Source organism: Pelophylax lessonae (assembly GCF_965119305.1).
Source record: "Pelophylax lessonae genome assembly, chromosome: 2".
Lineage (NCBI taxonomy): Eukaryota > Metazoa > Chordata > Amphibia > Anura > Ranidae > Pelophylax > Pelophylax lessonae.
In genome coordinates, this window is record NC_138769.1 from 61,263,443 (window position 1) to 61,288,066 (window position 24,624).

The following is a 24,624-nucleotide window of genomic DNA, read 5'->3' on the forward strand; positions in this document are numbered from 1 at the left end:
CAGCTCTTGAGAATCAAGAAGACTACGTCTGTCAATGAGCGATAGAGAAAGCTCCCTTTAAATTGGAGATCAGTAGAAAAATGGCCCCTTACAGTGGTGCTCAGTAGAGAACGAATCTTGGCCATTGGAGGCCAGCAGTAGATAAGCCCCTAAAGCCTGGTACACATGGTGAGCCTCAAAGCAGTTACAAAGCGATGAAGCTCTGCAAGAGATCATTGTACTAACGATGCAATTTTAGTACAGCGATCTCCCCACTGAGCTATTGTGTTCTGACAAGGGGACCGCCTGTGGCAGAACACACCAGTGGTTTTCCAGCAAGCTCATTCGACAGAAGCCATCTGTGAGATCGGCTTCTGTCAAATAAGGCCAGTACACATGAGCCGAATGTCGGACAGTATCTACTATACCGGCTGATTTCAGCCAACATTCGGCCTGTGTGTACGGGGCTTAACATTGGTGGTCAGTGTTGATGGAAAAGTAGCCCCTTAGATTAGTGGTCACAGTGAAGTACACTCTTGCATTGGTGGTCACTGTAGAAGTAATATGTAAGTGAAAAATAATATTTGTTATGAGTGTAGGTAAGAGTTTAATCTGCCACAGCTCAAGGAACCCCTAACAACCTCTGGAGGAACCCAGAAAGGCTGGTCTAGGTGGTGAAGGATTGCTTTGTCAGTGTGGACATTGGGTCTACTGGAGTTCAATAATACTACAAACTGCTGGAATACAGAACTCCTACCCAGGGCCGGCCCTACCTTGGGTCCCACTGGGTCCATTGGACCCAGGCAGCACTTGGAAAGGGGCAGCAAATTGACTCCCAAGATTTTTTTACAGCAGCTTTGTGTGTCATCAGTTTGCGGCATTTAACGGGTGGCATTTCTCATGCCACCGCACGTAGTGCAAACTGATGAGTATGAGGAGGCAGAGTGTCTCCTCCTGGGAACGTCCCTCGTGTGATTGTGGTGTGCGCAATGACGTCAGACATAAGCGCACTCCATCTCACGCAGGGCAGGCTGGATCTTCTACGGCGGTGGGCACTGCAGACACAGGAGTGACAGGAGGACTGAGGACAGAGAGTGGGTGCGTGGTGGACCAGTCCAGTAGTGCGTTACAGAAGAAGATAATAGTATACAAATTATTTTCTAAAGGTTATATTTATTTAAAATAATGGATGTGGGGGGCCTTTTGTTGGGCGTGATTTTTTTTTGGGGGGGGGGGGCAGCACAAAGTCTGGGGCCAGCCCTGCTCCTACCCTATATGTTCTGAAGATAAGGAAAGGAGGGCGTGTTCTTTAGTCCAGCAGGGAAATCAGGCAGGGTCGATAACATTGCTTGTGTGATTTCAGTGCATACAAAGAGGGGCGTGTGCCTTGACACAGATAGTTTTGCGTGTTTATCTGTCCCTGTGCATATGTGAAAGCTTGGATGTACAGTTACCAGCATACAGCTGCAGCCTGTTATTGACTTGTACAGGCGGCTGACAAACATCTTATTGGCGTCGTACAGATCACTACATCCATGTGAATGAGCCATAACTAAAAGAAACCCCATAAAGGAATGAGTTCAATCTTTGCTGTAGATAGAGCTAAATGATGGAATGAGCTTGTCCCAGACATTTCATAGTATTATCTGAAGCTCATATTCACATGACCTTTTAAAGAACTTTTCAGGGAAATTACAAACTTAGTAGCAGGATAAGTAATTGTGTTGCTGCTAGGTTTGTGTTGCTGTGTTATTTTATGAATTTGAGTGGAATGGGAAGGGTTGAACCCAATGTTTATTCACTAGCTTTTCCTGCAGCCTGGTGAACACAAGTGTCAATGCTCATAGACAGTTTGTTAGGAGATAAACACAGAATTTACTGGCTGAATGTTTGTTCCAGGTTAGTGAGTCATTTAGGAAGTTAACCAAAATCAGGATGACATTTTTGGAGCCATATCTTCAATAACAGCAAGTTAGCAATGGTGGCTCCTAAATGTCTGTCTAATTGACCTCTTATGTCTTCATAAAGAGTACCTGTTACTGCTTCTGTTCTATTGCATTGGGGGCTTGTCAGCTCCTTTCTGACTTTGAAGAAATTGAATACAATTGTAAGCACACACAGTTTGAATGGGCATACATACGTAAAACCCTGTTGCATCCCCTCGATTGCCAAGGTTAGAAAAACGGAATTTTTGTAAAATCTTACCTGTAAAATTCCTTTCTCTGAGTCCTCCGACAGTCGCCGCCTCTTCATATTCGTCACATATGGGGTATTAGACTTTGCTCCGAAGGAGTAGCTAGGCAACAGAATATGTTAACATTAAAGCTTTTAACATATCCCACCCTCAAGGGGTGGTCCCCTCAGTCAATACCCTCCTACTTCCTGCAACCATATCTCAGTTTTAGTGGAATAGCAGTAGAGTATACAACCAAACCCCAAAAGAGGGGCGGGGGCGGCGACTGTCGGAGGACTCAGAGAAAGGAATTTTACAGGTAAGATTTTACAAAAATTCCGTTTTCTCTTACGTCCTCCGACAGTCGCCGCCTCTTCATTTTCGTCACATATGGGGACGTCCCAAAGCAGTGCAAACATGAGGGGTGGGAAACGCATCCGCGCCGAAAAGGCAACGCAGTCTCCGCATCAAAGAAAGGAACCTTACCAAAGGAAGGAACCCAGCTGGGCAACAGGAAAAACAGGTGCTCAACAGGAGCAACAACCCAGGAAAAGACAAATAACCAGGGGATAAAAAACTTATCCCAACAGCCAGTGGTCCCCACAAGGGACCCTAGGGAATCGCCGCACTAAGAACCTTGCGGCCAAAGGAAGCATCCGCAGATGCCTGAACATCTACTTTGTAGAATTTTGTGAAAGTGTGCACGGTCGACCAAGTCGCCGCCTTACACACCTGGGCTACAGAAGCCCCATGACGACAGGCCCAAGATGTACTCAGAGATCTAGTAGAGTGCGCCTTCACAGGCACAGGGGGAACCTTCCCCTGCAAAGCATAGGCCTGTTCAATGGTCTGCCTGATCCATTTGGCGATGGTAGAGGCCGATGCCGCCATGCCCTTCCGAGGACCCTCTGGAAGAACAAACAAGGAATCCGTCTTTCGAAAAGACTCAGTCGATTTAAGGTAAACCCTTATCGCCCGAACAACATCCAGAGAATGTAATCTCACCTCCTTTGGATGTTTAGGCTTCGCGCACAGCGAAGGCAAGACAATATCCTCATTAAGATGGAATTCCGAAAAGAAGGATTAGGTCGCAAGACCACCTTATCCAAATGAACAACCAGATACGGAGACTTGCAGGACAAAGCTGCCAGCTCCGACACTCTGCGAGCCGAAGTGATCGCCACCAAAAAGGCGACCTTTTTGGACAACATAGACAACGAGATCTCCCTGATCTGTTCAAAAGGAGCACGTTGCAACACAGACAGAACGAGATTCAAGTCCCAAGGGGGCAGAGGATCCCTCCTAGGAGGAACCAGATGCCGCACACCCTGAACAAAAGTGCCAACCAAGGAGTTGGAAGCCACGGGACGTTGAAACAGAACGGCCAGCGCAGACACCTGACCCTTTATCGTAGCCAGCGACAAACGCTGATCGACACCCGTTTGAAGGAAGGACAGCACTCGGGAAACCGAGTACGTGCGGGGAGAAAATCCCCTGGACTCACACCAAGCAAAATAGGCCTTCCAAGTACGGGAATAAACCTTCCCCGAGGAAGACTTCCTCGCGTTGATCAAGGTATGAACGAATTCCGTGGAGAGATCCTTCTCCCTCAGGACCTCGGTCTCAACAGCCAGGCCATCAAGCCAGCGACTGTAAAGCAGGATGGTATATCGGTCCTTGAGACAGGAGATCGTCTCGAAGAGGCAGACGCCACGGGGCGTCGACCGCCAGATTCACGAGGTCTGCGTACCAGGACCGGCGAGGCCAGTCCGGTGCCACAAGAATCACCGTGCTGTGTTCCGAGTGTAACCTGCGAAGGAACCTGGACAGCAACTGAATCGGTGGAAACGCTTATATCAGCCTGTACTGATGCCACGGGGCCACTAACGCGTCCGACGCGTCTGCCCGATGGTCGCGCGTCCTTGCCACGAACCTTCTCACCTTGTTGTTGAGACGAGACGCGAACAGGTCCACATCTGGAAGACCCCACTTCGCGCACAACATCTGGAAGACAGCCGGGTGGAGAGACCATTCCCCCTGATCCAGGGTCTGGCGACTCAGATAGTCCGCCTGCCAGTTCTCCACCCCCGGAATGTGAACCGCCGTTATCGCCGGGACATGAGCCTCGGCCCAAGACAGAATGTCGGCCACTTCACGAGCCGCTCGGGCACTCCTGGTGCCCCCTTGGTGGTTGATGTAGGCCACCGCCGTGGCATTGTCCGTCTGCACCCGAACCGGGCAGCCCTGCAGCCGGTCCGTCCAGCGATGAAGACAGAGATTTATCGCACGCAATTCCAGAATGTTGATCGGAAGGGAGGACTCCCCCTCCGACCAAGACCCCTGGGCGGACAGAAGGCCCAGAACACCACCCCAGCACAACAGGCTGGCATCCATGGTGATTACCGTCCACGAGATAGGACTAAACGACTTGCCCCCGGACACCATCGGGGACTGGAGCCACCACAGAAGGCCTCTTCTGGTGCGATGACTCAACGAGATTTGAAGATCCAGAGATTGAGGTCGCCCGTCCCACATGGACAGGATCTCCGCTTGGAGACCCCGCGTGTGAAACTGGGCAAAGGGAATCGCCTCGAAGGCCGAGACCATCAATCCCAGACATCTCATGCACGTCCGCAGAGACGAGTGCGGAACGTCCCTGAGGGACCTGACTTCCTCCTGAAGAGTTCTGAGTTTGTCTTCCGGCAGGAAGACCTTCGCCTGCACCGAGTCCAGAATCATTCCCAGGTAGGGAAGACGAACCGACGGACTCAGCGTCGACTTTGGAAAATTTATCGTCCAACCAAACTCCTGCAGAGTTTGCATCGTGACAGACAGGTCCTTCTCCAGACCCTGGCTGGTCGCAGACCGAACCAGAATGTCGTCCAGATACCCCAGGACAGAAATGCCCTGGGCCCTCAATAATGCCAGAACCGGTGCAAGCACCTTGGTGAAGACCCGCGGAGCCGAGGCGAGACCAAAAGGCAACGCCACGAACTGGTAGTGATCCTCCGCAATGGCAAATCGAAGGTACCTCTGGTGACCCTCGAAAATGGGGATGTGAAGATACGCATCCTTCAAATCGATGGAGGCCATGAATTCCCCCGGAACCAGGGCAGCCACCACCGACCGCAGGGATTCCATGCGGAACTTGCGAACCCGAACAGAGCGGTTCAGAGCCTTCAAGTCCAGAATTGCACGAACCTTGCCCTCCTTTCTGGGCACGGTGAACAGATTGGAATAAAACCCCCGAAATCTGTCCCGATGAGGCACCGGAACTACCACTCCCTGAGCCCTCAGGTCCCGCACCGCCAGGTGGAGGTCCCGTAAACGCTCTGGAGACAGTTGAAGATTTGAAGGAAAAAATCTGCTCTCCGGCCGAGAGAGAAACTCGATCTTGTAACCAGATCGAACGATCTCCTGAACCCATCTGTCCCGCACGCGGGCCAACCAGGGCTGAAGAAAACCGAGCAAGCGTCCCCCCACCCCAAAACTGGGTGAGGGAGCCCCTTCAGGCCGCACTGTTATGGGCTGCGGATCCGGATTGACCGGACTTCTGTTTACCAGACCAGGGCTTCTTCTGAGAGCCTTGACCTTTGAACGGTTTGCCCTTGTAGTGCGACCGAAAGGCACGAACGGACCCCTGAGGGGGCTGAAAATTAGCATGCTTCTTCCCAGAAGCCCCCTTAGCCTTGGGGAAATGGGGCAAGAGAGTGCTCTTACCTCCGGTGATCCCCTTAATCAACACATCCAAGGACTCCCCAAAAAGGCGAGACCCATCATAAGGCAGATTGGCTAAGGTCTTACGTGAAGACTGGTCCACCGACCAACATTTCAACCAAACCAGGCGGCGAGACAACACCGCCACGCTGTGCACACGTGCAGCCAACGGAACTAGGTCCAAGTCCGCATCACACAGATACATGACACCCTGGTGGATTTGATCCACCATATCCAGGGTCGCCGGCGAGGCCGAATCGGCCACTAGGACGCGCCTAAGCATCTGCGTCCAACTTGCGATCGCCTGGGCCGCCATGAGAGAAGCAAACAGAGCCTTAAGCATAGAACCCGTAACAGAATAAGTACGACGGGCAAGAGACTCCAATCTCCTATCCGTGGCATCACGGAACACAGGGGAATCATCTGCGGGAATCGCAGTGGATTTGTTTAAAACCGCAATTGCGTGATCCACTGGGGGAGGCACACACCACCTTTCATCAGTGGAAGGCGAGAAAGGATAACGCAGCTTGAACCTACTTGGTACAGCAAAAGGTTTGCGCAGATTGCGCCATTGTTCCTTAACAGCGCGCTGAAAATCATCATTGCAGGGAAAAACCTGCGGCGTCCTTCGTTTTCTCTGCGTCCCATAAGCCGCCAAGGCAGCGGGGGGACACACTTCATCCTGCAAACGCAGCGTTTGCTTTATGGAAGCAATCAATTCATCCATGATTGCAAGCTCTTCAGGCGAGCCAGGGGGAGAATTATCAACCCCTTCAACTTCAGCCTCCACCTCGGACCCGACTAGATCCAGGGAGGAGCGGGACCCCGATAAGGAGGCCCCCGCCATAACAGCCCCATCACCTTCACCCTCAGAATCAGAGGAAAGAGCAACTCTGGGTCTTTTAGTAGATTGAGCAGCCACCAGCATCTGCACCTGAGCAGCAAGGCCAGCCACAATAGTGGCTAAATCCCCCCCTGGGGGGGAAACAGCGGTCCCCTGGCTTTCCACCAAGGCGGTAGGAAATTTGCCCTCCTGAGAATCCATTGCCCCTATAACAAATGCCGGATAATAAAGGGTTAACTGCCCCTTTAACACGCGCGGCGAGCACAGCCCACCGCACCACACACAAGCACAATGAGACCCCCACAGGGACAATAAAACTGACACAGGCAATGGATAGGAAAGATATAACCTGAGGAGACCCTCGCCGCTGCTGCTGCCTCGATCGGTGTTCCTGGAGAAGAGGAAGTGATGCTGCCAGGGCGCTCTATGAAAGCCTATGGGAGGCTACAAGAAAATGGCCGCCATGCATGTAGAACATGCGGCCGGAGCGAGTGTAGGCAAAATGGCGGCGTTTGGCGCCGAAACCGCCGCTCCACAGTACAGTAATGCACACATGTCTGTATAAAAAAACATGTCAAATCGCCGCAGCGATCGCTGTATAATGCCCAAACATGCCACAAAACATGCCCCACAGCACACAGCTTCTCACACTGACAAGGCTGACACGCACAGTGTCACACAGCTCCCCCCCCCCCCTTGCAGCCCACAGCATGCAGCCGAGAGATAGGGAGACAAACAGTGTGAATAGAGGCAGGTTACACAGTCCCAGACTGACACCCCCCCAGACAGACAGGTCCCCACATAAATACACTTACCTCACAGTGGCGTGGGGGACCCGCACAGGCGAACAAGCCGCTGCACATGAAGCAGGGAGAGTCGCATACAAGACGCACAGAATGGGGGTTAAGAAACCGCACAGCGTCCAGTGAGGTAGCCACCTCACCAATCATCCCTGCACCGAACAGGGATGGGTCGTTCACTGTGCCAGGAGCGTTACCTGGCTGAACGCTCGATGGCAGGCTGGGAAGCCACTGACCCACGACCTGCGACCAGGGGGATCAGCCCGAGACCCAGCCCGCATGATCCTCTTCATCCGAAGAACTAACTAAAGCTGACAAAAAGAACAGCTAAGTAAAGGTAGAGAGAAAACTCAAACAAAAAATCAAAAAAGAAGAAAGAGTCTGGGGCACAAAGCCCCAGCACAGAGAGAGCCAGCCACTCCTGACAAGCTAGACATTAAAACTGAGATATGGTTGCAGGAAGTAGGAGGGTATTGACTGAGGGGACCACCCCTTGAGGGTGGGATATGTTAAAAGCTTTAATGTTAACATATTCTGTTGCCTAGCTACTCCTTCCGAGCAAAGTCTAATACCCCATATGTGACGAATATGAAGAGGCGGCGACTGTCGGAGGACGTAAGAGAAATCAATTTTAGAGTCAGGCTTTAGGTTTAAAGGAGAAGTATGGCCAAAGTCTTTTTGGCCATATTTGTCCTATGGATCACAGGAGTGCAGTTCATTCTGTACTCCTGTGATCTGTTTTCAGCTGACAGCGGGGTAAAATCTGCTGTCATCTGACATCAGAGAGCCAGTCCAGGCTCTGAAAAGATCCAGACCATATGGTCAGTATCCGCTCAGAAGCCTGGATTGGCACCTGGCTCAGCCTCTCAGCAAGTCCCTAAAAGCCTAAGCCAGCCCCTCCTGCCCCTTCACAGCCCAGAGCTCCAGTGAACGCTGGAGGGGAGAGCAGAGAGCCGGTGACTGACAGTCACGGCTCTCTGCTCAGAGCGGAGGGGGAGAACTAGATGATCAGCTTTAATCGTTTAATCACTCAGTTCTTACAGCAGAGCCGCCGGGGGACTGATGCAGCATCGGACCAATGCTGCATTCACCTAGGTGAGTATAAATGTTTTTTTTTCCTAAACCCTAAACTTCTCTTTAAAGACTAAAGTAATGAAGTAATGAACTGTAGGTTTTTAGTGTGCTGCCTATTTACAAATTTTGTAATTGTGTTTTTTGTAAGCTCATAATTATGTGGCTAGACATATTTGGCAATTATGTGTTTGTAATGAAAACTGCAAGAGCAATTGAAATGTAAGTTGTGTATATTTCTAAAGGCCCGAACACACGATCCAAAAATCGGAAGGAAAATTTCGCCCAATGAACGATCTGCCGATTTTCGGATTATTAGTATAGTGCTTTTGACAACTGATTACGAATTTTTGGACGACAAAAACCGGATGTGCAGGCTATAAAGTTTTTATCATACGTCAACACAATGTCCAATTTTTGTTTAATTAGTACAGTTTTCGTCTGAAAAAAATCTTAAGAGCAAGACTAGGCATGCTCAGAAACGAAAGAACACATACAAAACAATTCAACACATGACATCACTTCTGAAGTTGAATTCTGTCGTATGGGAATTTTCGTATGAAAGTAACCTCTTCACTTTCAACATCAGACTATCATGCAACAAAAAACGGACGACAGATCGTTCGATAATCTGATCGTGTGTACGAGGCTTTAACATTGTACCATTCGGAAAATTTAAAAAATTAGATTTTATTAATATTTGTGCAAGTTTTCCATTTCTATTTTACACTGCCTTTTTTCATCCCACTCCCTAGGAAAATATTTCTAGGGAGTGGTATTGGGGGCATTGTACTATACAGTGTTCACGAATAGAAGCAAAACGTTGGGCTGAGCAATGTCACATGACAGAAGGAGTGAAATCACTGGTTTCTCTAGACTCCGACAACAGCCAGCACCATGTATTTTGTTGATAGATGTGATAAGGAAAGGAGCGTTGGGGAAATCACTGAACAGGTGAATATCAATAGGTCGATGGAAGGGGTTCTTTAGATACAGAGGGGGAGATTTATTAAAACTGGGGCACTCAGAATCTGGTGCAGCAGTGCATTATAGCCAATCAGCTTCTAATGCCTCGTACACACGATCAGCTAATCGGACGACTTATCGTTCGCATTTTGTTGCATGATACTAATATCGAATTCAACAATGCTTATAAAAGTAGGATTTTTTTCATACGATTCTGGAAAAGTTTCCTGGTTGCGTAGCTACTTATCAGATGGTGCAAAACAAAAACAATGGCAGCCAGGCTTTTTCCGTGCTATTTTAGTGTTTCTGATCATACGCGGTCTTTGTTGATCGATTTCTAGCGGACGCATAGTGTACTGATTAAACGATTGTCGTTCACTAGGCTATCGTACAATAGAAGTTTTCCTGTTTGTCCCTTCGGATTTTGTTGGACGAACTGTCGTGATCAGCTGTCGAAAGCTGTTTACTCAGGTCGAAAGCGAGTTTTATCGTACGATTATCTGAACGTGTTTACGAGGCATTTGTTCAACTTGTTAAATTGAGCTTTGACAATAAAACCTGGAAGCTGATTCGTTTCTTTGCACAGCTGCAGCAGATTTTACACGCTCAAGTTTTAGCAAATCAACCCCACAGTGTTACGTAGCCTTAACCACTTAAGCCCCGGAAGATTTTACCCCGTTCCTGACCAGGGCCTATTTTTCGATTCGGCACTGCGTGACTTTAACGGACAATTGCGCAGTCGTGCGACGCTGTACCCAAATGAAATTGACGTCCTTTTTTTCCCACAAACAGAGCTTTCTTTTGGTGGTATTTGATCACCTGTGCGATTTTTGATCATGCGCTATAAACAAAAATAGAGTGACAATTTTGCAAAAATAACAATATTTTTCACATTTTTTTATATGAAATCCCCCCCCCCCCCTCAAAAAAAATTTAAAATCAAACTTTTTTACCATTTTAGGCCAATTTGTTTTCTGCTACATATGTTTGGTAAAAAAAAATCGCAAAAAACGTATTTTAATTGGTTTGCACAAAAGTTACTGTGTTTACTAACTAAGGGAAAGATTTTTGTCATTTTTATTGTTTTTTTTAACTAGTAATGGCGGCAATCTGCGATTTTTTTTTTGCGGCAGACAGATCGGACCCTTGACTGACATTTTTGACACTTTTGGGGGTACCAGTGACATTACTACAGTAATCAGTGCTATACATATGCACTGTTATTGTAATAATGACACTGGCAGGAAAGGGGTTAACTTTATTTGAGAAGGAGGGGTTAAGTGTGTCCCTAGGGGCGTGTTTCTAACTGTGATTGGATGTGGCTTGTGATGTAACAGCAGAGATCTACAGTCCTACATAGCAGGACCGTATGATCTGTGCTGTTACACAGGGAAGAATGACAGGCGGCTTTGTTTACATTAGCTGCCTGCCTTTCTCCTGGTGTAACCGACGATCGCGAGTGACCGGCGGACATAGGGTCCGCCGGTCACACGCGCGCGGGGGGGGGGGGGGGGGCGTGGCGCGCGCTCGCTCCCTAGAGCCTCACAGGCTAGCGACGTAGCCCTACGTCACTTTGCCTGTGAGGGGCTGACTGCCGAAGTAGATAGACGTTAGGCAGTCGGCAAGTGGTTAAACGTGCAAAGTGACAGCGTCACTTTATATTAACAGCACAGAATTTATAGTTAGCTTATACCTTTAAAATATTCTAATATTCTGTATCTAATGGGGATGCAAATTACACATGAGTATCTCCTCTTACAAGCAAATTTTTAAAACCTTTTTTTTTTTTCTTTTCTTTTTTAATTTTAGGCCTTGGAGGCTATCTGTGTTTAGACAGACAATTGCTTCACAGTCAAAATGAAGGATCGCCTTCAGGAGCTGATGCAAAGGGCAAAAGACCTTGAGGCATCTGAGAAAACTGAGAATTCCAGAGAAGAACCTACAGACCTACATCAGCAAGCTGTCATCTTTGAACGGGAGCCTGTCATCGAGGGCTACTTGCATGACATTAAAAAACTTCAAAATGATATTAATGAGCTTTCACAGAATGTGGTGAAATTTGACAAGCAGCAGCAGGTCCTGGTCTCCTCCATGAGAAGATTCAGTGTTCTGAAGAAGGAAAGCAATATTACAAAGGACATCAAAGTCCAAGCGGAAAATATTAAGAAGCGCCTGGATACTTTATCACTTCAGGTGAAAAAAGCAGAAACAGACTTTGGCCAGTCATCCAGTGTTACCAGGATTCTGAAGACCCACCATGCTGCACTGTTTAGGAGTTTTCAGACGGCAATGTTTACCTACAATGACACAATTGCTAAAAAGCAAGGAAAATGTAAAACATTTATCATAAGACAACTGGAGGTAGCAGGGAAGGAAGTAAGCGAGGAGGAAGTGAACAAAATGGTGGAGCAAGGCAAATGGGATGTCTTCAATGAGAACCTGCTCACCGAAGCACACATCACTAAAGGACAATTAAATGAAATTGAGCAAAGACACAAAGAGCTGGTTAGCTTAGAACATCAAGTAAAGGACCTAAGGGAACTCTTTCTCCAAATTTATATCTTAGTGGAGGAACAAGGGGAAATCCTAAACAATATTGAAATGGCCACAAAAAATACAGAGGACTATGTCCAAAAGACCAACGAGAAGTTTAAATTGGCTGTTGAATATAAAAGGAAAAACCCTTGCAGGATGTTGTGCTGCTGTTGCCCTTGCTGTTAATGTTTCACAGATATTTGCCTTACTGTGTTTGCATTATTTAATTTTGTATTAAACCAAGATATCTATAATCTTAACAGAGAAATTGTGTTAAGTGATAAACACGTTTTTACACAGCCTAAGAGCTTGATCATACAGGTAGGCGGTAATGGGCAGATACAGCTAAGCTGTGCAAACAACAGCTAATGATGTTACAAGGTGCAGAAACCAATCAGTGATCACTGGCTGGACTTCGAAAAGTAAAATATGGGCGATTGTAAACAATCATTATACTTTAAACCTATTCCTGCCAGCAATGAATAAATAAGTAAAGTTGTAATCTTAACAATCTAAGCTAAGGCCAGCCATAGACGGTTCGAGATTCGAACTGTGTGTGTGGGCAGGCTGAATATACCACGTTGATCGATCAACTTTGGTACAACCAGTCTGCCAGATTCACTTGCAATTATTACTAGCGACTGTTATAGCCGCTGGCAATAATCACTTTCTTCTCCTGGCGGGGATGGCTTCTCCCGCTCTCCCGCCCCGCCTGAAGCAGACAATTGCTCTACAGGAGGAATTCGCTTGTCGGCTGTGTCTGTGTTGATGGGGGAATCATGAAAATTTCTTTCCTGCAACCTGTGGTTGCAGAAAAGAAATTTGCACCATCTATGCCATCTACTGACAACTGTGTAGAGCTAATTCCTGCCTGAGCAATCTGTCTGATATATCTAATCCAGCAGGCCCTCATACTACACAGTTCTTAGTATAAGTGTAAGTTCACCTTTTCAGAAAAATCGAAAAGGTGAACTAACATCATCCCAGGTTGAAAGTGACTTGCTAAGCTATTGCGAGACTTGCCAGTTGAACTTCACAAGTTGCACAATTGCAGCAAGTCCGCATTGCATGACTCCAAAATAACTTCCTTTGCAAACATTCTGCAAGTCTGCTGCAAGTTCTGGTTCAGTTATGTTGTCCAATAGTCATTACATGGGTCACTGTGGCTAAGGGCTCTTTCACACAGGCGGACCGTTCAGATCCGCCTGTCCGTTTTTTTGGCGGATCTGAACGGTCCCACCATGCATCCCAATGGGGCATCGGATGTCAGCGGAGACATGTCCGCTGACATCCGATCCAATCCGTCAAATCTGGACAGATGGAAACCCTATTTTCCATCCGTCCAGCGGATCGGATGGGATCGGATGAGAACGGACCGACGGTCTGTTCCCATCCGATTCCCCCATAGAGATGTATGGGGAACTCACAGCTGTGTCTCCGCATCACAGCGCGGACAACAGCTGTCATTCTCCTGCTTAGTGGGGGATCGGCGGATCTATCCCCCGCTGAGAAAAACGGACTGCGCCCAACGGACGGAGTGTGTGAAAGGGGCCTAATTGTTCATGTTGTAGACTTGCAGAGCTCTTGTTGTAGACTCACCACTGCAACTTTGCTCTTGCTAGAGACTTGCCATGCAAATTTGCTACAAATTGGAAAAGTTTCAACTAGAACTTGTGCAAGCGTATACCTTGCCAGTGAAAATGTGTAGCAAGTTAGCAAGACTTACAGTTCAACACTGCCACAAATTTCTGGCAAGTTAGCCTTGCTATCTGGGATCTCCAGCCCCTAGTCCCCACTGTACTTACCTCCATGGATGATGAACTGTCAGTCCCCATGCAGCCATTGTAGTGGTCCCGGGATTTGAAATCCCCACTTTACCCCCTTTCTTTCATTAGAGCTTCCAGGTTGGATCAGATTGATTCTGATGGTCTGTGCCGAGGCAGAGTATCGCTCTGTTCATGGATGACACACACAGCGATACTCTGTTCCAACACAGACCAATCAGAAAAGGGAGAAGCGCAGGGATTTCAAATCTCCTGACAACTACACAGGCTATGGGCACTGACAGCTTATCACCCATGGACCGGGCTGTCTTTATTACATTTTCTTGGGCCATCCCAAATTTACTTATAATACACTTACAACTATTTGCAGGCAGTGCAGGCTCAAGGGGCAGCTGCTTTGGGCCCCACAACAGGGACCTGGCCTGGGGCAGCTGCCCCTTTTGCCCTGTGTTAAAAGATGACCCGGCCCATGGAGGTAAGTACAGTGGAGACTGGGTGGGAAGCGTATACAGTTTTAGTTTACTTTTACATATTTTCTGAAAAGGTAACTAACCCTTTAAAGTAAAGAAAGAAAAACAAATTTAAATTTTTTTTTCTACTTTGTGCATAATGGTCAAAAAACATTCAACTAATTTATTAATTTAAAGATTGTATAGATAACACACTATGGGAGGTGTACTTACCAAATAATAAAAAAAAAAAAAAGACCAGAGCACACCCTATTTATCAGCAAAAAGGACACGCCTATCTGTTTTGAGTTTAAAAACAAGTTCTTAGTTGCATTAGGCAGGTCATACACGGTGGAAATTTATTTTCTGGAACCACAGGTTGCAGGAAAGAAATTTACATGATTCCTCCATCATTACAGGCAGTGCTGATGGGGGAATCAGCAATTGTCTTCTCCCACCAGGAGCGGTTGGGGAAAGCCGTCTCTGCCAGGAGAAGATGGTGATCTATAGTAAGATAAAGCAGCTGCTTGTGATAATCGCAAGCGAATCTGGTAGGCTGGTTATATCCAAGTTGATCGATCGATCAACTTAGTACATTCAGCCTGCCCATACATGGTTCAAATCTTGACTGATTGCTGCTGAACCAGCTGAGATTTGAACCGTGTATGGCCTGCCTTTAATTCTGTTTAAGGCTGGTTTCTCCACATCCAATTCGCATGACAGGAAACATCTCTGGCGCGGCCGCAGAACGCACTGCAAAAGGGTCCTGTGCGTCTTTGGATCACACATCTCTGGCGCGGGCGCAGAGCGCACTGCAGAAGGGTTCTGTACGTCTTTGGCTCAGTTTCAGGTCTGAATTCAGGCAAAAATTCAGACCTGATTTGGCCCTATAACGGTGAACAGGGACACACCGGACCCCTGCTGCGAGCTGTTCCGCAAATAGTGTGAACCCAGCCTTAAAGTGTGTGTTACTGGGACCATTAGTCCAGAGACTATGACATGAAATTTGGCTGTTAGCCTATGTCAGTCTTTCTAAAAAAAATTAACATTGAGGAACCTGAGAATCGATCAACTTGGTACATTCAGCCTGCACTTTAACAGTTCGAATCTCAGCCAGTTCCTGCTGAACCGGCCAAGATTCGAACCATCTACGGCCTTACGTTTCCAAGTGTATGTGTAAACTGCATGACGGCTACAAGGCATGCACATCTTCAACAAATCTTTGTTTTAAAAGTAGAAACTGACTGGACAAATCTCTTTGATGATTGGTAGGTCATATTTTTTTTAAACATTTGTGCACTTTCTTTAAGCCCCTTAATTGTAAATGGTGTGTTGTCCAGAACAGCCAACAAGTTACAAGTGTAATTTGGGCTGTTTCAGCAGATCAAGCCATCATATTGCTCTCATGGATTTCAGTATTATTTAGTTTATTTTCTATACACTGAGAAGTATCATATTAAGTGTTAAGATGTTATTACTATTCTTTTAAAAAAGTGTAGCACATAAAAATGAGAGATAAACACTTTAAAAGATTAAAACCCAATGTTTTTTAACTAGATAAAACTGTTTGATTGTGTTCCTTTTGGGGAGAATTTGAACTATTACCAAATATAGGGCACATATATATATATATATATATATATATATATATATATATAAACTTTAAGGCATATCTAAAGACAAAACTTTTTCTAACTTTAGTTAGGGATTAGCATTGCTGTCAGATTTGTTTTTTTTTATTTACTATCTATATCTCATTAAGGGGATTTCCCTTCACTTCCTGTCCTGTCAGCTCACCAGGAAGTGAGAATATACAGTATCTTTCCAATGTGAAGAACCAGGGCTGCTTTAAGAAATCATGGGGCCTCCCTGATAGGACCCCCCCCCCAAATTTATCAAGACAATATTTTTACTCAAAATACACTAAAATATTTATTAGCGAACACAAACCTGTGTGAATTAGCCAATATTTAATTGTTTTTTACATTTAAAAATAAATGTATATTTTTTTCTTTTAAATGTTAAAAATGTTTACAATTTTATTTTACAATTTTTTTTAAGTATTTGTTACAATGCTTAAATATATATTTTTTCATTTACAATTTTATTTTATTTTTTTTACAGGGCAGGGAAGCCTGCAGCGCTGCGGGGGGGGGCACAGGGAAAGGGGGCACACGGGGGGGGGGGGACCAGAAGCAAGCAGACCAGGGAGGGGGATCAGTGTCGGAGAAGCAAATACAGGAATGATGACCTGCATCTGTGTCTCTTGCTGCAGCAGCTGAACGCTGGTGAGAGGGGGAGAAACTGTCTTTCAGCTGCTGCAGAAAGCTGCACAGGGCTTCCTTCTATAATTGCCCCTTCACCAGACCACACCGATTCTCCGTGCTGTTGGGGCCTCCCTGTGTGCCTGGGCCCCCTACAGGAGAACTCTTGGTCCCCCCCCCCCTCCTATCAGCGGTCCTGTGAAGAACATCCCCTCTTAGAAAGCTGTTATTGGAACAAGTGTCCCCATTGCAAGGTTTCCCCTCCATTTCTTTTCTAGTGGCAACTGGAAATTTTGCACAATTTTGTAAAATTTGTGATCTGGACAACAAGACAGAGTGAATATCCCTAACATGGACACAGCAATAAAAGCCTGACAGAGTTCTCTTACCCCCTCACTACTTTATCCATGATAAAAAAGAAAGGTTTTCCTTAACCACTTAAGGACCGAGCCCATTTCTGACACATGTTGTTTACAAGTTAAAATCAGTATTTTTTCTAGAAAATTACTTAGAACCCCCAATCATTATAAATATTTTTTTTAGCAAAGATTCTGGAGAATAAAATGGCAGTCATTGCAATGTTTCTTGTCACGTGGTATTTGCGCAGTGGTCTTTCAAACCCCATTTTTTGGGAAAAATTACATTTCACTGCATTTAAAAAAAATAAACAGTAAAGTTAGCCCATTTTTTTGGTATATTGTGAAAGATGAAGTCACGCCAAGTAAATAGATACCCAACATAATACATTTTAAAATTACGCACACCCGCAGAATGGCGACAAACTACGGTCAATAAAAATCTCCATAGATGACGCTTTAAAATTTTTTAACAGTTACCATTTTAGAGTTACAGAGTAGCTCTTTTTTTTTTAACTATTGCTCTCGCTCTGGCGATCGCTGCGATACCTCACATGTGTGGTTTGAACAGCGATTAAATTGCGGGCGCGACTTCCGTATACATTTTCTTTCGTGCACGAGCTCACGGGGACGGTTAAACATTTTTTTTCCAAATTTATTTTATTTTATTTTTTTAATTTTAGCATAGGTTTTTAAAAAAAAAAATAAAAATCTGATCACTTTTATTGCTGTCACAAGCAATGTAAACATCCCTTGTGACAGCAATAGGTAGTGACAGGTACACTTTATGGAGGGATCGGGGGTCTAAAAGACCCTAGACCCCTCCACTGCACTTAAATGTATTCAAAATGCTGAAAACTGCATTTTTTAACAAGTCACTTTTTAAATTCAGCGCCTTTAGCAGCCGAGTAACTCGGACGTGACGTCATGGACGCCGCCTCCAGGTTACGTCATCGGAGACCCGATTAAAGCTGAATCCGGCATTGATTGGGACTCCAACCAGCCGGCGGACACAGCGGCTGGTTGCTCGGGTCTGCCGGTGGAACGGGAGACCCGATCAGAGCCGCGGAAGGCGGCTGGAGGGGGGCGTCCCTTCCCGCGCACTGGGGTAATGATCAAGCGACTCCTGAGCCACATCGGTCATTACCGCCTGAAAGCCGACCGCCGGCTCTAACAAATGGTACCAGGATGATGCCTCTAGCTGCAGGCATCACCCCGGTAGAGCCACTCATTGCAGCCGACGTAGGTCTACATCGATTTGCAGGAGGGTGGTTAAGTTCTACTGTACAATAAATATGGTATTGAGCAAACACTGTTCTTCAGCTGAACCCACAGATTGTGGGACTCTTTGGTTCATTTTGAATATATTCCATTACCACATACATCATGATTAGGGGAGGGAAGACCTTCCATTAAAGGGATGTTTAAGTGTTAATCATGCAGGATATGTTCATACCCGGAGAGGATAATTTTCCAAAGCTGGAATTAAAAAAGGCCAGAGCAAAAGGTGAGCTACTGATTAAAGCAACCAACTATGTCCCATTCTAAACAATAAATTAACTTTTTAATGTATCAGCTAGAGATTCGAGGATAAGAGCACCACATCCCAAAGTTAAATAGCAATTATTATTAATATTATTATTATTATTATTTTTTTTTAATGTTTCATAGATTTTTATTAAGTTTTTAACATACAGGTAATGCAAGGCACATACAGTAACTTGTAAATTACAGCAAGTGCAGCACCGAAAGTGTAAGTTACTGTATAAGCAAATAAAAACAACAACAGCAGTGCCGTGTGCCATGCAAGGCTCAAAAGAGAAACAATTTACAAAGTGGATACGAAAAGAATACAGTGATACCTCGGTTTACGAACGCTTCTGTTCACGAACAACTCGGTTCACGAACAGAAAAGTTCATAAAAATATGCTCCGATTCACAAACTCTGCTACGGTTCACGAACAGGAGCTGCGGCCATTTTAACCGGTTGCCGACTGCCACAAGTACATATACTGCGGCGGTCAGCCCCGGCCAGGCAAAGTGACGTACCGGTACGTCACTAGCCTGGAAGCCAATAGCGGGCGAGCGCGCGCCGCCGGAGGCGCGCTCCCGCCTCGGCTCGTTCACAGACACCTCCGTGCGTGTGATCGGTGGACCCGATGTGCCGGTCACTCGCGATCGTCCGCTGTGAAGGGAGAAAGGCAGGCGGCTAATGTAAACAAAGCCACCTGTCATTCTCCCCTGTGTAAAAGCACTGATCTAACGGTCCTGCTATGTAGGACCGTTGATCTGTGCTGTTACACACACAGCCACATCCCTGCACAGTAAGAATCACGCCCCTAGGGACACACATAGTCACTGCATCTCTAAAAAAGTTAACCCCTTCCCTGCCAGTGTCATTTTTACAGTAACAGTGCATATGTATAGCACTGATTACTGTAGTAATGTCACTGGTACCCCCAAAAGTGTCAAAAATGTCAGTCAAGGGTCCGATCTGTCCGCCGCAATGTCGCAGTCCCGCAAAAAAAAAAAAAAAAACGCAGATCGCCGCCATTACTAAAAAAAACAAAAATGACAAAAATCTTTCCCTTAGTTAGTAAACGCAATAACTTTTGCGCAAACCAATCAAAATACGCTTATTGTGATTTTTTTTTTTTACCAAACATAGGTAGCAGAAAACAAATTGGCCAAAAATTTAAAAAAAATTAGATTTTTACTTTTTACTTTTTTTTGGGGGGAATTTCATATAAAAAAATGTGAAAAATATTGTTATTTTTGCAAAATTTACGCTTTTTTTTTTATTATAGCGCATGATCAAAAAATCGCACAGGTGATCAAATACCACCAAAAGAAAGCTCTATTTGTGGGAAAAAAAGGACGTCAAATTAGTTTAGGTACAGCGTCGCACGACCGCGCAATTGTCCGTTAAAGTCAGGCAGTGCAGAATCGAAAAATACCCCCTGGTCAGAAAGGGGGTAAAATCTTCTGGGGCTTAAGTGGTTAATGCTATTTCCAGGCTGTCACATAGTAGTGACTTCCTGTAGGAAGATCGTGGAGAAAAGAAGAGATGCAGAAAGAAGTACTGTGAGTACTGTGAAAACACTGTGTGCTTTTTAGCACATACAGTACTGTATTGTACTACTGTACTGTACAATACTGTACTTACTGTATTGTATTTCACAGCCTCCCACCTGCCTTCCTCCATGCCAGAAGTCATCTCAAGCAAGGTTAGTGTTCTCTCTTTATACATTACTATACTGTACTAATGTGTATTGTAATTTGTTTCATATTTTTGTGCTTCAAAAACCAAAAAAAAAAAAAAAGGTCAGAACGGATTAACCGAATTTACATTGAACCCTATGGGAAAATGTGCCTCGGTTCACGACCAATTCGGTTCGCAACCAGAGTCAGTTCACAAATTAAGTTAGTGAACCGAGGTATCACTGTATTAGAAATGTAGATGAACATGTGCTGAAGAAAGCACCTATTCTCTACAAAGGTACCTGCCTATATCAATCTTTCAAAAATTTGCAATATTTTAAAAGGATCAAAGACGGGAATTTTTAAGGTGCTGAGACAAATATTTCAAAATACAACAGATTTGTAAAATCATATTAATTTAATTTGAAATATTCCAAAGTTAAAATCAAATATTTTTTAAAAAAATATCTGATTTTAACTTTGGAATATTTAGAATAAAATTGATATGATTTTACAAATCTGTTGTATATTGACATATTTGTCTCAGCACCTTAAAAATCCCTTCTTGGGGGGGAGGAGCGGCCACTCCCACTGATAGCTGTGTGAATCCTGAGCTCCGCACAAGCCCCGGCTGATACTGCCACTAAACCGTGCACCACACTGGCTCACACACCTTGCAAGCGTCCTAAAGCCCAGCTGCACCTGTGGGCATTACCAGGTGCTGCAAAGACTCTCCAGCCCTCCAAGAATTGTTGGGTTTCTTCCCGATGAAGCCATGAGGTCTTCTTTAAGATGGCGGCGGGAGACACTCTGGGCCGGCTGATGCCAGCCCTCTAGCGGCTGACTAACACTCCTCTGCAGCCAAGGAGAGATGAGGATGACCTAAATACAGCCCCCAACATTGAAAAACCCACCCTGGATGCCACAATACCGGCAGATCCATCCAAGGAGGAGCCCTTTGCAGCATATGAAACAACAGGTTAGCCAGTCTCTGATATTGTAACAAAATATATGTTGTGGTTGCTACGCTCTTCCTTACAATCTGACATGCACAATTGCTTCCGGAAATTTTCAGCTTAAATTCAAGATTTGGGCAATAGAGTTGACTAATTTAATAATATGGTCGACGCTCATGACCGCCAATATGATGATATCAATTGGTTAAAATCTAAAGTCGCTGACTTAGAGGATCAGTTGCGAAGAAACAATTTGAAAATCAGGGGCATACCTGAATCAGTTCTACCTGCGCAACTGCCTCACTATGTCCGAGACCTATTTAAAACAGTGGTACCATCTGTATCTCCTAAAAATCTTACAATTGATCTGATCCATCGGATCCCAAAACAATCCTTTTTACCACAAGAAATCCCTAGAGATGTCCTAATGAGGATCCACTACTTCCAGGCAAAAGAACGTATCTTGACAGCGTTTCGCAAAAAGTAACGGTACTCCCTGATCTTTCTGCGCATACCCTTCAACGCCGTAAAAAAATCTGGCGACCATAAAAAAAAAAAAAAGAAAGGAAAAAATTTTAATAAGCGCTAATACCACAGTGTGAGCAGCCAGCACAAAATAACTGATATACAAGTTATAAAAATACAAAAAAGGAAAATAAGTGCAGCGCTAAAAAATTAAATGAAGGCATTAACATGACAATACCAACTTGTGAAAAAGAAAACCAAATAATGATTCAAATAAGTCCCATGTCAAAAAATTCCATACAAAAAGAAAAAGTCCCATGAATGTGATGAATCTTGACGGTGAACACAATATGTCTTTAAAGTGAAAGAGTGTATCCCATCACCAGATAAACAAATGAATTGGGAGCTCACCAGATCAAATGGGTCTACGTTACCATATAGCAAGCAGACCAAATGGGCTTTTAAAGATGATCCAAATTCCACCTAAGGTACGACCATGGATGTAATTTCAGGCTCAGTGGAAGTGGTTTGTAGAGGGATGTAGATCTCTCATAGCCAGGTTACATAAAAGCCAGAAAGAAGAGTGCACATAGCATAATATTGCTAAAAAACCTTTTAATAAAAAAAGACTTGCACTTACAGTGTTCGCGTGGTAACAGGCAATAAAACATATAGATAGAAGTTCTTATGGCGAGCTCCTGATGCGTATCGTCCGCATAGACATCATCAGAGGATACTGCTCGTTGCATAGGAGGATAGTAACAGTATATATAGTCTCATAATTGCTGGTGCAATCATCTGCAGCTGAATAAGAGTAGGAATATATCACCACTTCCTCAAAAATGGCGGTGGCGTGAGTTCCAAGCCTCATTCTGGATCCACAATTTAATTGGCTTGTAGATAACACACCACTGCTGATGTAAAGGATAGGTGATATGGGACTTATTTGGACCATAAAAAAAGCTTTGCACATCCACAATATCTCCTATCAATGGAAATACCCGGCAAACCTAATAATAAGCTCCTTGGATGAGGGCAGCGACCTGCTCAAAACCTGGAATATTGTTTCAGACAAACCCGCTCCTTGCAGTTCTACGAAAGCGCCAAATCACAACCACCAAGAATGGTGGAAAGTTCCTTACAGAAAGGCAGCTCAACCCCGTCCAGCGTCGGCCCTGAATACATAAGCTACATCACCCAGACACCCACCTTCCCGCGGTGACAATGTTGCAACTACCATGCTTCATTATTTTTTTCTAGCTCACACATGGACCTTCCTTTTTTATGTCTTGCTTTTTCCTTATTGTTCTCTCAAGGGAGTCCCCAGTTACCATTTCGGTTCTCTCACCGCTAAGTTATCCCCTTTCTCTCTGGTGTGTAGAAAGCTTATCGTCATCACTCTCTTCTGCTCAACATGACTCCTAGCTTACTGTCACTCATGTGAGCCCACATCCAACACCACAGATCCTAACACAAATTGTGCATCTTGTCAAGCCGGTGCAGTGTGCCGATCATCTACAACACCTTTACTGGAATGCCTCTTAAGTTCCTGATTCTTAACACTCGTGACCTCAATCACCCAGCCAAGAGATTCTCCCTATGGAAGGAGGTGATAGCCTCTAAGGCTGACATCCTAATTGCTCAAGAAACCCACTTCCAAGATTCTGCAGTTCCCAAATGTTTTCACAAAGACTTCCCACACCAGTTCTTGGCTCACTGCTCTTCAAAAAAATGGGGGTGTTCTTATTGCTATCAAAAACTCTGTCACATTCACCCTAAATTCCTCTACTATTGATGAAGGTGGATGGTTCATTATTCTAGTGTGTGACATTATTGATAATAGTTATACCATTGCTGCAGTATATGCTCCTAATGCCCACCCATATCTCTTCCTTCATAAGTTGTTTGCTAAAATACAAAAAGTCAAAAGTGGCAACCTCAGTGTGTGGAGACCTGAACTCGGTAGTGGATCCCACCGTGGGCTCCTCTGCTGGTCGGTGCAACTGTTCTAATTCCCTGTGTTCTCTCCTACTAGCAGAGGATGTCAACGACGCTTAGCGTTTTCTCCACGTATCTGAGAGGGACTACGCATACTATTCCAACCGTCACAACTCATATTCATGAATTGATATGTTTCTGGTTGACAAGCGGTTATTACAAATGTGATCTCGTCTGAGATCACATGGTCTAATCATGCCGCTGTGAGTCTGACTATTTCAGAAGATAACTCACAGCCTACGGTGCGCCTATGGAGGTGTAGCAACAAACTATTTCAAGAACCCGAGTCTAGAGGTGTGCTCCTTCAGTATCTCCACAACTTTTTTCACCTTAATCTCACCCCAGATACCAATGCCTTCACAGTGTGGAATGCCCGTAAGGCATACATACATGGCATCCTCATACAATTGGAAGTCTTAGACAAAAAACGCAGATCCCTAAAGCTGCAGGATATTCTCTCCTCTATCCATACCTTAGAAACACAGAAAAAAAAAAACACCCAAACCTTAAAAAGCCAACAAATTAGTCAAACTGAGATTAGACCTAAGAAATCTCCTATTCAAAAACCATGATCGATTACTAAGACAATTTAGGCTTAAATACTACTCCCAGTACAACAGAGTTGGTAAGTTTTTAGCCTCCCATCTGAAGGCCAAACACACAAAATCTAAAATTCCCTATTTACTCCATCCGACTTCAAATCAAAGGCTATCTAATCCCCAAAACATTGCAGATGCATTTGCTGACTATTATGCCTCTTTGTACAACCTTTCAACAGACCCTAACACTCCTTAGCCAAATATGTTTGCAATCTCTACTTTCCTTGACCACCTTAACCTTCCACACATTACCCACTCGGACTTTTTAGAACTTAATTGCCCCTTCTCAGATCAGGAAGTCAGTTAGGCCATAAAAACCCTACCAAAGGGTGAATCCCCAGGCCCAGATGGATTCACCAATGAATACTACCACCTCTATAGTGCTCTCCTAGCCCCACACCTCTCTAAACTATGCAACAATGCAGCTGAATGCTCTTCCTTGAGAAATACTTTCTCTGATCACCAAT

At 45.1% G+C, this 24,624-nt stretch overlaps 1 protein-coding gene across 1 annotated transcript in view; it reads left to right on the forward strand.

Annotated features, from left to right (window-relative positions):
• Positions 1 to 12,513, forward strand: part of STX19 (syntaxin 19) — a 29,348-nt gene extending 16,835 nt beyond the window's left edge. Inside the window, exon 2 of the mRNA XM_082247226.1 lies at positions 11,360 to 12,513. Within this exon, the coding sequence (XP_082103352.1) occupies positions 11,408 to 12,271 (864 nt within the window). The 5' untranslated portion in view covers positions 11,360 to 11,407 and the 3' untranslated portion in view covers positions 12,272 to 12,513. The remainder of the gene's footprint in view (positions 1 to 11,359) is intronic.
• Positions 12,514 to 24,624: the final 12,111 nt, after the last annotated feature.